Source organism: Mytilus galloprovincialis, chromosome 7 (assembly GCF_965363235.1).
Source record: "Mytilus galloprovincialis chromosome 7, xbMytGall1.hap1.1, whole genome shotgun sequence".
Classification (NCBI taxonomy): Eukaryota; Metazoa; Mollusca; class Bivalvia; order Mytilida; family Mytilidae; genus Mytilus; species Mytilus galloprovincialis.
In genome coordinates, this window is record NC_134844.1 from 96,276,324 (window position 1) to 96,290,855 (window position 14,532).

The following is a 14,532-nucleotide window of genomic DNA, read 5'->3' on the forward strand; positions in this document are numbered from 1 at the left end:
CATACAAAAACAGAAAACAGCAAAATATTGGGTGCATAATAACGTTCTGACATAAAAAAAAAATCAATTTCAAACTTAATTACTGCTTATCCAAAACTCCTTCAAAATTGTAAAACTCCACCTCCCATTTCTTTAAATACTATTTGTATACCTCTTATCTCTTAGTATTACATAATTGACAAATATTTTCTATCTGCCTTTAATAATTATGACTCAGTCATTGTCAACTTCCATGGCAGATTATAAGAACACTTTGAAGTGTCTGCAGGGACAGGGTTTGGTGCACCTTGAGACTTTTTGAAGTTTTAGTGCCAAAAACCTACAACAATTATGATGCACAGACCTGCACTACTATTTTGGTGCATTTTAAAAGTCATGCTGTTTTAGATGGTTGAATTTAAATAATAGAGAAAATAAGTTGTTACACCATTTAATAACCCAAGTTGCATTGTTTTCGTCATAGGTTAATTTTTTGTGCAATGTTCTCTTAAAACTTACATTTGGTTGGATTTTCAGAGTTACCTTTAATAAAATAATGATGTATTCAGACCTAATTATTAACATTTTTACTTAAAGTTGTAAATTGCCTATATATGTAAGTTTATTCTCAAGTCGATGTTGATACATGTACATACACTAAAATCCAAATTTTCTTCTCTTTTTCAAAATTCTTTTCAAAGTAATCAGAAGTTAAAATATTTTGAAAAAGTAAAAACATAATAATAAATGCATTTGGAGTTTGTGGTCTTTAATCAGACCAAACATCTGTATATTTAAGGATCAGATTTCATCTCCAAACTGAACTCTTTCTTTTCCAATGTCATACGAGTACACAATCAAACACATTTAAAATACATGCCATTACATATCTACAATCTATAACCTGTCCAATTACCCGCCTAGTTTATTCCACTTGCATGCAATTTATGTAATTTAAAACAAACAATTATATTAAATGACCATTTAACTTTTTAAAATATTTGAATTGAAAAAACAGCTACCCGACAGGTGTAAAATGTTATCTTAACAAGTAGATTTTTAAAGGCCCCCTTACCTGTTCGTTTGTAACCGTCTCTTCCTCCATTTTCGATAGTAAAAAATATTTGGTGGAAAATCGAAGCCACTTAATCAATGTACAGGTAGATAAAATAATTTCCCGCTTTTTATATATTCCACACTTCAGCAAACTTTCTAAACAACAAAACTATCTGGAAACTTGTTAAATGTCTACCTGTTATAGGGTACGACCTTGGGTGTACCATATATTCATTCAGTTAAAAGTATGGTAGAGTAGAAGTCACCAATGTGTGACAACATGCCAAAGGCTAAACATAGCTTAATGAAGGAGATGTATAACTGATATCTTATGTGTAATCCAAAACTTGACAGGATTATAACTGTTCACCTCAGAGGACCAAAGAGGACAACATCCACTTGTACTGAATAACTGGTTGGGACCACTGTAAATTTTTCTAGATATTCATTAACCATTACTTGTAAGCTAGGTGACCCAGGCCCATAGCCAGGAATTTTCCAAGGGGGGGGGGGGGGGGGGGTATTTGGACTCACAAACTCGACTTTAGCAGTCACAATTCAAACAAAACGTTGACTTTAACAGTGCTTATTTGTTTTCAAAAGGGGGGGGGGGGGGGCGTCCGAACCCCCCTGGCTACGGGGAAGGGGGCCCCTTCAGTATGTCAGGAAATCAAATTAAAAAATTGTTGTAGTGTTGATTCATTATATTAAAAATATTTCAGTAACTGTTCACATACTTTTTGAGGGATGCCAGATGCAGATTTAGCCTTCACACTGGATTTTCTATGTTTGCAACCTACTTGGTACATAATATACATTTTCAGGGCCTACATCCAGAGGATTTTCAGGGCCTACATCCATATTGGCAATATTAGCATAAATAACTAAATATAATAAAAAGCAACAATTGTATAGTTACTTTTTTTCAAATTTCAACAGAATAGTTGTTTATCAATTAGTTTGCGTTGGTTATAATGAGTTTGAAATTAGATTTATAATATTTAAGTTCATATTTATAAAGTTTATTGAAAACTAGCTTTTCAATTATAATAAAAAGAAGATGTGGTATTATTACCATTTAAGAGACAACTCTGCACATGAGACCATTTATGACATAGAAGTTTACAACCTTCAACAATGGATAAAGCCTATACAGCAAATATAGCTATAATAGGCCAAGAAATGACAAATATAAAACAATTTAAAGGTGAAAACTATTACCCCTACACTACCCCGATTTATTCTTTATTCGCCTTAATTTATTACAGGTAATTTAATGCAGATGATTTGTCATGACATGGGGTTAATGAGGTCGTAATGAGGTCGTAATGAGGTGGTTATAGGTAGACATTTATATATATCTTACACCTGTGATCAATGATTAATTGTAGGTATTTAATGCTAACCTCCAGCACACTAGGTTGCAGTCTTGTTATTGACTGCTTCATTGGCTTATATGCAAAACAGCAAACAGAAAGTAGAAAAAAACATTTTAACATCAGGGTTTCTGAACTTTTTTTTAAATATAAATATATATTTTTAATTCAGCATTTAATAACAGATTAATTTGAGTCCAGCAAAAAATTGACCTTTTAATTTCACTACATGTTTTGACATGGAATTGTAATACATTTTTTGTACAAGAATGGTACCAATAGGCCATATCAATACAGCCATGTTTTGTTAATGGAGGAAGCTTGAAAACCATGGCTCTAAGATCATTTGTATTGAAAAGCTTAGTTATAGTTAACACTGTAGATAAACTACTTATTAGAGATCACTTGCCACTCAATGCAGGAAAAATATTAGGGTTTTATAATACTATATAAATATAATCTTAACGTGATTGTTTAAATTAATTTGAAATTATACATGCATATATATATATCTGACAAACAGAGGGCATGACCATGCATTTATTACACCAGTCATCTTTGTGATGAGAAAACATTATTGCTAAATTCAGAGGAACAAATACCTTGTAAAGATGCAGCTTTGGGACAACAAGAATACACAAATTGTCCTGATAAGAATATATTCAATGATTATACATGTACCCCCGACTCCTAATTCAAGTTATTATAGCTTGGTCATATTGCAGGCTACAATGTATTTTACTGCATGTAAAGACATCATATGTGTACACTCACTAGGATAATAAATGTTAAATTTCTAAGACAACTCTGTCATTAAGGCTCCATAGAAACAAGAAACCCTATCTATTCCCATATATCTAAAGTTAGGCTCCATAGAAAGAAGAAACCCTATCTATTCCCATATATCTAAAGTTAGGCTCCATAGAAACAAGAAACCCTATCTATTCCTATATATCAGAACTACAAGAATCATAAAAGTCCTGCCGTGAAGTACTTCCAAATAACTGAGATATAGATAACAACAGTGCACTTTAGATAAAGAAATAAACACCTTATGTAAATAAAGGCATGTCTTTTGTAAACATTTTAAATGTGGATAGATTAAAACCTTTCTATAACCAATTTTAATTGACTTTTTGAGCCTATTCTTATAAGAGTCAAATTTCACTTTTTAAATATTGTGTAAGATTAATATCTGATGTCATACAGCTGTTTAGTAATTTGACATTATTTCCAAGTTTTTGAAAACTTTAATAAATTATAAACAATTGAGTTTTAATCACACTAATATAATCTACAAAAGTTAAACTATATTGTAATTAAAAGCATTTGTATATCAGGCTATCAGTTCTTACATACTGAAGGTGTAAATTATGGTCTCAAAGGGAGATAATTAAAACAGAAAATCATTTTACCAGATGCATTTTAGTAATACAAATTGTGTAGCCAAATTAAATGGAGGTGCTCCTAATTAAAGGAGGTTCATATACTAAGAAGAAGAATCCAAATCAATTTGAAATTAAAAATTAGCCATACAAAGCTGTAACACATTAAGAACAAGAATGTGTCCATAGTACACGGATGCCCCACTCACACTATAATTTTCCATGTTCAGTGGACCATGAAATTGGGGTCAAAACTTTAATTTGGAATTAAAATTAGAAAGATAATATCATAGGGAACATGTGTACTAAGTTTCAAGTTTATGTGACTTTAACTTCATCAAAAACGGCCTTGACCAAAAACTTTAACCTGAACTTCTCACTTTCATTTTCTATGATCAGTGGACCATGAAATTGGAGTAAAAACTATAATTTGGCATTAAAATTACGAAGATCATATCATGGGGAACATGTGTACTAAGTTTCAAGTGGATTGGACTTCAACTTCATCAAAAACTAACTTGACCAAAAACTTTAACCTGAAGTGGGATGAACGGACGCACAGACAAATGAACAGAGGCACAGACCAGAAAACATAATGCCCCTCTACTATCGTAGGTGGGCATAAAAATATATCCAGAGCTTAAGGTGGTACCAAACACTTTCACTAAAATTAATTTGGCTTGTTTACTTTTCATAAAATTTTGTCAAAGTATTTACTTTGAGACTTTAATAACAAGAATGTGTCCAAAGTACACGGATGCCCAACTTGCACTATCATTTTCCATGTTCAATGGACCGTGAAATTGGATAAAAAAATATAATAAGCATTAAATTAGAAAGATAATATCATAGGGAACATGTGTACTAAGTTTCAACATTGGACTTCAACTTCATCAAAAACTACCTTGACCAAAAACTTTAACCTGAAACATGCACTTTCACTATCTATGTTCGGTGGACCGTGAAATTGGGGTCAAAAGTTTAATTTGGCTTTAAAATTAGAAAGATCATATCATAAGGAACATGTGTACTAAGTTTCAAGTTGATTGGACTTCAACTTCATGAAAAACTACCTTGACCAAAAACTTTAACCTGAAGCGGGACAGACGGACGGACGGACGAACGGACACACAGACCAGAAAACATAATGCCCCTCTACTATCATAATTTGGCAGACTACATAGTTTACACCTACATGTACATGTATTTACTTCCCTTTTTCTGTCCATGTACATGGTATTCATGCTTAACTAGAGTGACATTCTGAATGTATTTATGCCTGTCCCAAGTCAGGAGCCTGCAATTCAGTTGATGTTATAAAAAAGAAGATGTGGTATGATTGCCAATGAGACAACTATCCACAAAAGACCAAAATGACACAGACATTAACAACTATAGGTCACTGTACGGCCTTCAACAATGAGCAAAGCCCATGCTGCATAGTCAGCTATAAAAGGCCCCGATAAGACAATGTAAAACAATTCAAACGAGAAAACTAACGGCCTTATTTATGTAAAAAAAAAATGAACAAAAATTGTGTGTTACTGTGTTGCATATTTGATTTGCATCATTATTTTGTATTTAAATTGAGCTTTTGAATTGTTTTATAGTTGTCATTTCATGGCCTTTTCTAGCTGAAAATGTGGTATAGGCTTTGCTTGGTGTTGAAGGTCATATGGTGACCTATAATTTAATTTCTATGTCATTTGGTCTCTTGTGAACAGTGGTCTCATTGGTAATAATACCACATCTTATTTTTAATATTCAAAGGTACAAATAGTACAAACTTAGAGGTATTTTCCCCAATATAAAGTAATTTACATCTTATTTCGACACAGAGTCATCCCATTACCCAATTTTTTCTCGAGTAAAAAGGAGGGTTCATATAATTAACTCACCATTGTTCCTGTCTGATCAGTATGATTACTGTGTACTGACATATTGATGTATATGTGGCCTTACATGTACATTATCAGGAAGTAGACTAGTCAAATGTAGCTACTGCTTAAAAGTCTTGTCAGAAAACAAGGTCAATGTCATGGTCTTTTCCTAGCAAGTGTTTTATAAAGATCTTGATTATGTGCCTCCCTCCCTTTTGTGGTAAAAACTTGATGATTATTTTTAGGGAATCTCTGAAGCATTATAACTGGAGCAGGCCCTTTCTTAGACAGTCAGTGGGCCCTTTATGAACATTTCTAGATCCTCAAACAGACACATGCATATTTTGTACATATGTGGCTGTGGTGATCTAGATTTCCAAAGGCCTGACTGTTCTGTATAACTTCTTACAATGCACAAAGCCTATACTGCATACCCAGCCAAAAAAGGACTTGAAAAAACAATTCAAACAATAAAAACAATGACATAATTAATGTACAAAATAATGAAATAATCAAAGAAAAACAAATATGTAACACAGCAACAAACAACAACCACTGAATGCAGTATCCTATTGGAATAAAGGGTATAGATCATTTGTTCAGAGTTTAATATATTTATATATAAAGTGCCTAGAAAATCAACCTAACGATGTTTTGATTCGTAACTTCCTCCCTGGCGCCAGGGCTGGAACCTGACTAATTTTTGTTTCTAACTTCTACGACAACACTGCCTATATAACAGGAACTCAGTGATATTGTTGGCTTTTTTCAAAACTACCTCTACCCTTTTTTATTGGGAAAATATGCGTCATTTTCATCAAAGTGGGAAATTTATAATAAACCATGAATCTGTTTGGAACTTCAAGTTGCAGACCCCCTTTTAGGAGGTAAACCCTCATTTGAAATAAGACCTCTTATTGTCAGTGATGATACATAAATAGACCCTCAAAACTGCACATATAGTCATTTTAGACATGAAAAATGTTAAAATGAGTGTTTTTGATTTTGTATTCATGCAAGATTACTACTGAGACTGCACTGTTTGGAAAAAAGTTGTCTTTTGGGAATAATTTTAAGCCATTTTTTTTTTCAAATTGGGATTCTTCTCCAGGGGAAAAAGTCTTTATACTCCAGTAATTTAAGGCAAACAATATCACTGGGACTGTTACAGACATTGGCCTTAAATTGTTTATAAAAAAGTTTCCAAAGGAACTTCAGTTAGCGGAACAAATATATGTTGACATGCCAAGATTTTGCGGTGATTAAAATGAAGAGCATTAACACTTACTGATAATTTTTGTTTATTTGTGTTTTTGGGGTTACTTTCTTATTGATGTACTTGTTCGAATGTATTACATCCACCTTTTATCCATTTGTACATACATGTAATGTAAAATGTACATGCTGTTACATACAAAAACAAAATGTGAAATATCCAGCAGATTATGTAAACCAATTATCTTCTGCATAAACAAATCATCTGAATATATTTCTTATGAAGAAAGAATGCAGCACATCTGTTTATAACCTACAGTACTCCACACTCCAGGGACACCCATCACGTGGTGTATACCAGATGTAATCTGACAGTATTAGTTCTGACAGTAACAATGGTGAATATGGCAGAATTCTACTTATTGTCTAGATAATCCAGTTACAATATAGCAACAGGTACTACTCATATAAATAAGTCCTTGGAAAGTACAAATATAAACAGGTGTCAACAACAGAGTCTACACAGAGAATTATACTAGATTATAAACACAATCGAAACAGGCTTCTGTCAAATTCATTGGGTAAGGGGGGGATCAAACCGTGCTGTATTTCAATATAGAATATTTCCTGATTATTTGCACTTTATCAGTTTATCATAAAAAAATTCTACATGTTACTGAGGTGTTATTTAGTGTAATGACTTTAATCATATTCTACGCACCAGCTGTTTGCACCTTGACTCAAAATTCACATCTTGTATTATTTTTTAAATGAATGAATTCAGAATAATGAGCATAATTACTAATATTACATGTTTCATGTTTTGCAATATATAGAAAGTGTAAACTAATATTACAGTTTTATGAGTATACATGTATATAATAGTATGAACCAATGATATTAATACACCCCCAGACATGTATCCAATTTCACTTTATTTTTATTTTCTATTTTGTTAGTTTGAGGCTGACTTTTGTCATGTGTGTACAGACATTAACATTTAAACTTGTTAAAGATGTAAACGTTTCTTCCTGAATTCACAGGAGCAAATTGACACTAGATCAAGTTTCCATTGATGTGAAATTATTTGAAAACAGGAAATGAATCCTACTTCAAAATATAAATAAACTTTATAATTCATAACTTGTTAAAGGGTTGTATTTCATAATACCTTGAAAAAAAATTTAACCAAATTCAATAATTGAAACATAAAAAGTTTGAAATGCCATTTTTCACATTTAGTTACATGAGTAATAGAACCATGCAAATTTGCCTCTTTAAAAAATTGCCAGGTCATATTCATAAATTTATAATTGAACCTTGAACAGTTTCCCAGATGATCCTACAGAGAAATTGATTACCCCATTACAATATTTAAATTATTTTGTATATTTACATGTATCATATATCCTTCCCCTCATGGGGCTATTCACTGACTGGTATAAAACCTTCCCCTCATGGGGCTATTCACTGACTGGTATAAAACCAACATGGAGACTATTGATTGAAGTCATAAAGTTACACAGGGGTTTAGATAACAGAGATATACAGAATGAAGTCATAAAAGTTACACAGGGGTTTAGATAACAGAGATATACAGAGCTAAATTGGATGATTATCTATGCAATTTCATATATCCTGTGTATAAATAAAATAGAACAAATTTTTGTTTCTGGTTTTGTAAAAATCTGTATGTACTTAGAGAGCCAAAGCTAATTATATACATTTTGTATATAAGAGGATTAAAGTGTACAGTCATGTTTTAGTTCTTGGCAAAAATATAGAATTTGGACAGTGATTTCTGTTTCAATATAATAAAAAAATAAAAGTCAGCATTTCTGCAATGTGCAATCTATATAGTTTGTGAATTTGAAAGTCTTGCATATTATGCATATAGAGTGACCTGCCGCCACATTTAACAACTACTCCATCATTTGTTCATGTTACTGTAGAATATAGTACTGGTACTTTATTTTGTATTCATTACATGTAAATGTATACCTATATATATAACAATGACTTTCTTCTTTTAAAATCTTACATGTAAATGTACATGTATACATGTACTGAAAAATATACATGTATAACAATGAATTTCTTCTCTAATAATCTAACATGTAAATTTTTATCAAAATATTAAGGGATTTATTTACTCAAAAGTTTATCTTCATAAACTAATACCTGATTTTTAACTTAACAAAAAACTACAGTTTATTTAGAATAGGTATGGCTGTGTTGACATTTTTGTGAAAGATTAAATAGATAATACCGAAATAATGAAGTGTTTGATCGCAAAGGAAAGGCTTAATGATTATTGGATTATCATACAGAAGTTAAGCTGAAATTACAACTAATTGTAATTTAATCGTTTTGGTCTTTAATCATATACAATATATGCCTATTTTTAAATTCTTAATTTAATTGTACACTAGGCTGAGTTCCCACAGTGGGTTTTAATATCATAGACATATTATTATTGCCTACATTTTCATTTTTAGTGAAAGTTTGAGAATCTACGTACAGCAACTACTTTTTGATTTGGGTAGCCCTTTACTAAGCTCTTGTCTTGAATAATACTCCTGAGTTCCATTCAAAAGTTACTTCTCAATATATCCCTGATTATTCGGGAGACCCAAAACAATAATTTGAACTGATACATTTTGTATTTTAATATTGTATTATGTATTTTTGTATATATGTTATGTTTGTCACAGATCATGTTTTTGGTTTATATGGCAATAAAATTATTTGATTTGATTTGATTATTATTATTGCTTTGATTCCTCAAAATAAACTTGCTATTTTTGTTTGCCATCATAATATTTTCTCCCCCTTTTTCCAACTTGAAAGTAGAAATAGCGCACGTCATAATTAAGCATGCAGGATAACTACCAAAATGACATGCTTGCAATGTGCACTGTACATCTTGGAATCAAGGTATCACATATACAAATGTACATGTATATAAATTAATTGATAACTTTGATGAATAATATTATACATATACATCCATCATTCGTAATAACATATATGCATCTGACATTGTAAATATATGTATTTTAATTTTGAATATTCACATTACAAATACATGTAGAACAAACGAATGTGCATTGATAAAAGGAAACTAGAAGCTCTATTGATAGTTGACTTTATTATTTACAGATTTTTATTGATAGAACTTCTGATTCCTGTTTATATATGCTTATCTCGTAGTGTTGAAGGAATATGTACATGATTATGCTGAAACTCCTGTACATATATATATTTGCATGTTTTTATTAAAGAAAATACACCAAAGTAAAAAAAATCAGCCAAATAAATATGATTTCTTGATTTTTTCTTCAAGCATGTGCATTATGCAACTACAATATACAACCTATTATTCTGAAGGTGGAAACCTTAATATAAACACACACAAACTTGTTTAGTTTAGCCTTATGACCAGGCATAGAATTACATATTCTTTGGAACTGTAAATTATTCAGACTAAAAGAGCAGTCAACATAAATAATTGTACATTTATTAGCATAAAACCTCTATCACTGAAATATGAAATGACATTAATTTCTGATAAATTATATGCTTATCAGCCAAAAAACCACTGTGTAAGTACAGTACAGTCATACACTGCAAATTTACTAATCAAATCCAATGTACATTTCTGTACTAAACAATTAGCATTTTGATTGGCATGAAAAACTGGCAGCATCTAAAATTAAAACAATGATTCACTCCGAGATTCGCTCATGGTCTTGCATTGGTAAATAATCTTATTAATTCAAATTTATTTGAGCTCGAAACAGCAACCTACCTGCAAATGAATGGGAACTTTCTTTACTGGCGTCCGGTTCATTTTTCTGATGGAATGATGTAAATTTTAGGTCAACTATTTCTGATCAATAAACAAGCTAAGATGCTTTGTAACACGTGTGAGAAGATGTAAATTTCACAAAATCAATTCCATCAATAAATTAAACATTCACAATTTTCCGCCACTATGTCTATGTACATGTGTTGTACAAATGAAACTTCCCTTTCATAAAATTAACATAAACACACACTTTTGTCAAACGATCTCATTAAATAATAATGTATCCTAAAGATTAGAACTACAGAATTCCAATCGCCGGTTTGTTGGCAGTTTATCTCAAACGTGAAAGCATCAGTCGATGGGAATTACTCATGCAACAGTTTCGGCCCGGCGACTAGCATAGAGAAAGTGTATAAAATCAGGAATGTCTCGGTGAATGGTTTTACGGAAATTATAAACGCGGACGTCCAAGAAGACACGCACCTGTTAACTTAACGGGATAATTGAATTGATTTGGACAATGACTTTTCTCTATTTAGACACGATGTTTTTTATAAAACAATTTTTTAAAAGACTCACATTATTCCAATTTAATATTTGAAAATGATTATGTATGTCATTTAACAAAATAAAAAAAAATAAAAATCAGGTGAACTCTCAAATTAAAATTAGAATCTATACTCAATGCTAAAACTGAAATTACAATATTTCCACTATATTTAACTAGCCCTCATTTAAAATTATTAAAAACATGACTGTTATAATGTCAAACTTGTGAAGAAGCTTGGGGCTCAATTGGGTTATTTTAAATTTAAGATTTTGAACAACTTTAAAATAATATTTTGGTGTTTAAAACTGGTAAGCGTCTCGGTTTTATGGATTTTCGCACCGTTTTAATGGTTTTAACACGGACATTTTTCAATTATGTAGACTCAAATTTGAAACCCGGGTAATTGAATAGCACCAATGAAAAACAGATGTTTATAATACGGTGACTAAAAAGCCGTTCAGGAACCACAAGAAGTCATCTAAGTTTTTTGGTTTTGTTTGCTACAATTCCATTTCTTTTATTTCTTTCATACTTACTTATCTGTTGACTGAAAAGCCAGCATACGGATTGCCCTTACTCTGCAGATGTCAATATATTATAATAAAAAAAAACCTCTTAGTAATATTAGTAATAGCAAGGAAGTATTCATTTTACTTTCATGGTAATAGCAGTGTAAAATTGTTAAAGGGGTAAAATTGAAGATTTTTTTTAGGGGAGGGACATGTAGTAAGTCTACGAGTCATTTCAGGGGCGGATCTAGGATTTTGGAAAGGGGGGGCGAAGCTTTTGAATTTACCAAGCGGAGCGAGGCGAAAAAACATTGGGACCTTTTGGGGGCTAAAAACATAATCGGTTCCTGACTTGGGGAATGTATATTTTATAGTTGCTGTAAGTGTAGGGACTGGATTGGACATTTTGTATTCTGTATTCTCCTTATTAATTGTCTATTATTAAAAGATAGTATGGATCCAAAGCTATGTACTGATATTTGATGTGGGACTTGTCAGTAAAAATAGACATTGAAAATTCTTGTCTGTTGTATGTTAAGTTTGATGAGTTTAATCATTTGGTTTTGCCATTTGAATAGGGACTTTTCGTTTTGAATTTTCCTCGGAGTTCAGTATTTTTGTTATTTTACTTTTTAGCACATAGTCACAGACTTTGTAAACAAGATATAAGTCGGGCTATTCGATGAAATTAACAATACGACCGACACAAGTCAAGAAAGACAAACAAGCATTTTTTATACAAATGTTTGGTTGAAATGTTTCACCCAACATGATTAAGAGAGGTGAGGGGTTACAAATCAAACGTTGGCTACGAATCAGTTTGGAATGACAACAGGTCTTGAAAAAAGTATTCAATATATCAGTTCGGCGAAACAGACATTCCAGTCAGATATGCAAACCCCCCCCCCCAAAAAAAAATGACGCCCATTTTATATTCATCATGTTTATTTAATATGCTAAATAATTCGGTTGGAAATTGTCGTTTCTTAAAATAGCAAAAAAGTGGACAAGATTATTGTTTTCCTTACGGTCAGAATTTTTGTTCAAGGTAAAAATCAGAGTCAGATTGTTCTTCTCTCAAATATTTCAGACTGCCTCCTCGAATCAAATGGTTCGTACCTTAGACTTTTGCTGAGTTCACACGTAATTCAAATTCGATTCGCATTAACTAATTCGAACTAGTTTAATTCGCATTCGAAACGTTTTACGTCCTAACGTCAATTCTAATTCGAATTACAATTTGCGTCAAATTCGCTCTACTGTCCAAACGACGTTAACTTTTAATTCGTATTAACAAAAGCGTATTTCTAATTCGAATTCGGTAATTCGAATAAGCCAATTCGAATCAATTCAAATTTAAAAAAAGAAGAGTGTGTGAACGCGATTAGCGAATTCGAGTCGCATTCGATTCGAATTCAATTCGAATTAAATGTCCGTGTGAAAGAGGCATTGAAATCTATCTAGAGCTTATACTGACTGCATGGCGATCATTATTCAGCTAAATTATTTTAAAATAGGCTGGGGCGTTTTGGGTTTAACATGTTTTCGTGTGTAAAACTTATTGCTGTGGAACTTTTGTTCATGAGAGTGTAATAGAGTTGGTGGAATTGTAAAATAGAAGTCAATACGTTCTTGCTCCATCCTGAAGGTGTCATTATTGTCATCCTCAGCATAAGTAATGTGTTACTGTAATTTGAATTTTAAAATGAATGCACTGGTCAACTTCACAATAGCGAATCACAAGACTTTGACATAATCAATAATATATATTACAGTAAACACGAGCGAAAAATATCTTTATAAGTAAAGAATTGTCGCATACAAATTAAATACACGGGAAATGGCAAAGTTCACGAAGTCTAGTATGATTAATCATTAAATTTTACAAATAAAAAAGTCCAAGCAATGGGAGCGTTCGCCCTCTACGTCCCCTCTGACTCTGTCACTAATTTTACCACATGCTATTTCCGTTCTTTTAGCGGTATTCAATATATTTTTTCTGAGTAAAAAAATATTCCTATAGATATGGAAGAATTTGGATACTCCTTATTGAAGGAGGAAGACATAAAAAGGACAATCGAACTATCGGACTTTCAAACGCGCTAAATCGGAGCCTGAAAGACGGACAAAACCAATGACCAACTGATGATTGAACAAACCTGAATAGAGTCGGGCTCCTAAAGATATCATATGCTCCGGGAGGGTAACTTGACAATTCAATATTCCTGCTACACTAGTTAAAAACAACCGTCACTGAAATATAAGTTTAGCAAATGCAAATGGTTTGTATTCAAAATCAATCACGGTACATTTGTAAAAAAGCATAGCTTTTTTTTAAAAGAAGATGTGGTATGACGGCCGATGAAACAACTCTTCACAGGAGACCAAATGATACAGAAATTAAAAACTATATGTCACCGTACGGCCTTCAACAATGAGCAAAGCCAATACCGCATAGTCATATGTAAAAGGTCCCGAAATTATTCAATCGACTGTCTCGATTCTAATGGAACCTATGCAGCCAAATTTGTTTCCAATTTCATCGACTCAATACTTAGGGAAAACGTTTTATTCAGTACATTTTATTATATAATAGTTAAATCAACTGAATGGTAAAACCAGCTTCAATAAACTTGTATATCCCATTACTATACTGGCAAAACACCTATTTTAAGGCCCAATACACGTGACACAAAACTGCCTGACCAAAACTATACACATGTATTTACATGAGTATAAACAATGCTCTTTTTTCTTTCTAGAAAAATTCC

At 32.0% G+C, this 14,532-nt stretch overlaps 1 protein-coding gene across 7 annotated transcripts in view; it reads right to left on the reverse strand.

Moving 5' to 3' along the window:
* The window catches only part of LOC143084036 (dihydropyrimidinase-like), a 64,594-nt gene that overhangs the window by 32,434 nt on the left and 17,628 nt on the right, over positions 1–14,532 (reverse strand). The window contains exon 1 of one of the 7 annotated variants that reach the window (XM_076260456.1): positions 10,703–11,101. The exons of 4 other annotated variants lie outside the window; for them this stretch is intronic. In XM_076260456.1, coding sequence (XP_076116571.1) covers positions 10,703–10,744 — 42 coding nt within the window. In that variant the 5' untranslated portion in view covers positions 10,745–11,101. Of the gene's footprint in view, positions 1–1,054; positions 1,258–5,694; positions 5,766–10,702; positions 11,102–14,532 lie in introns of those variants that run through there. 2 more of the 7 variants (XM_076260457.1, XM_076260458.1) reach the window with 2 other exon arrangements.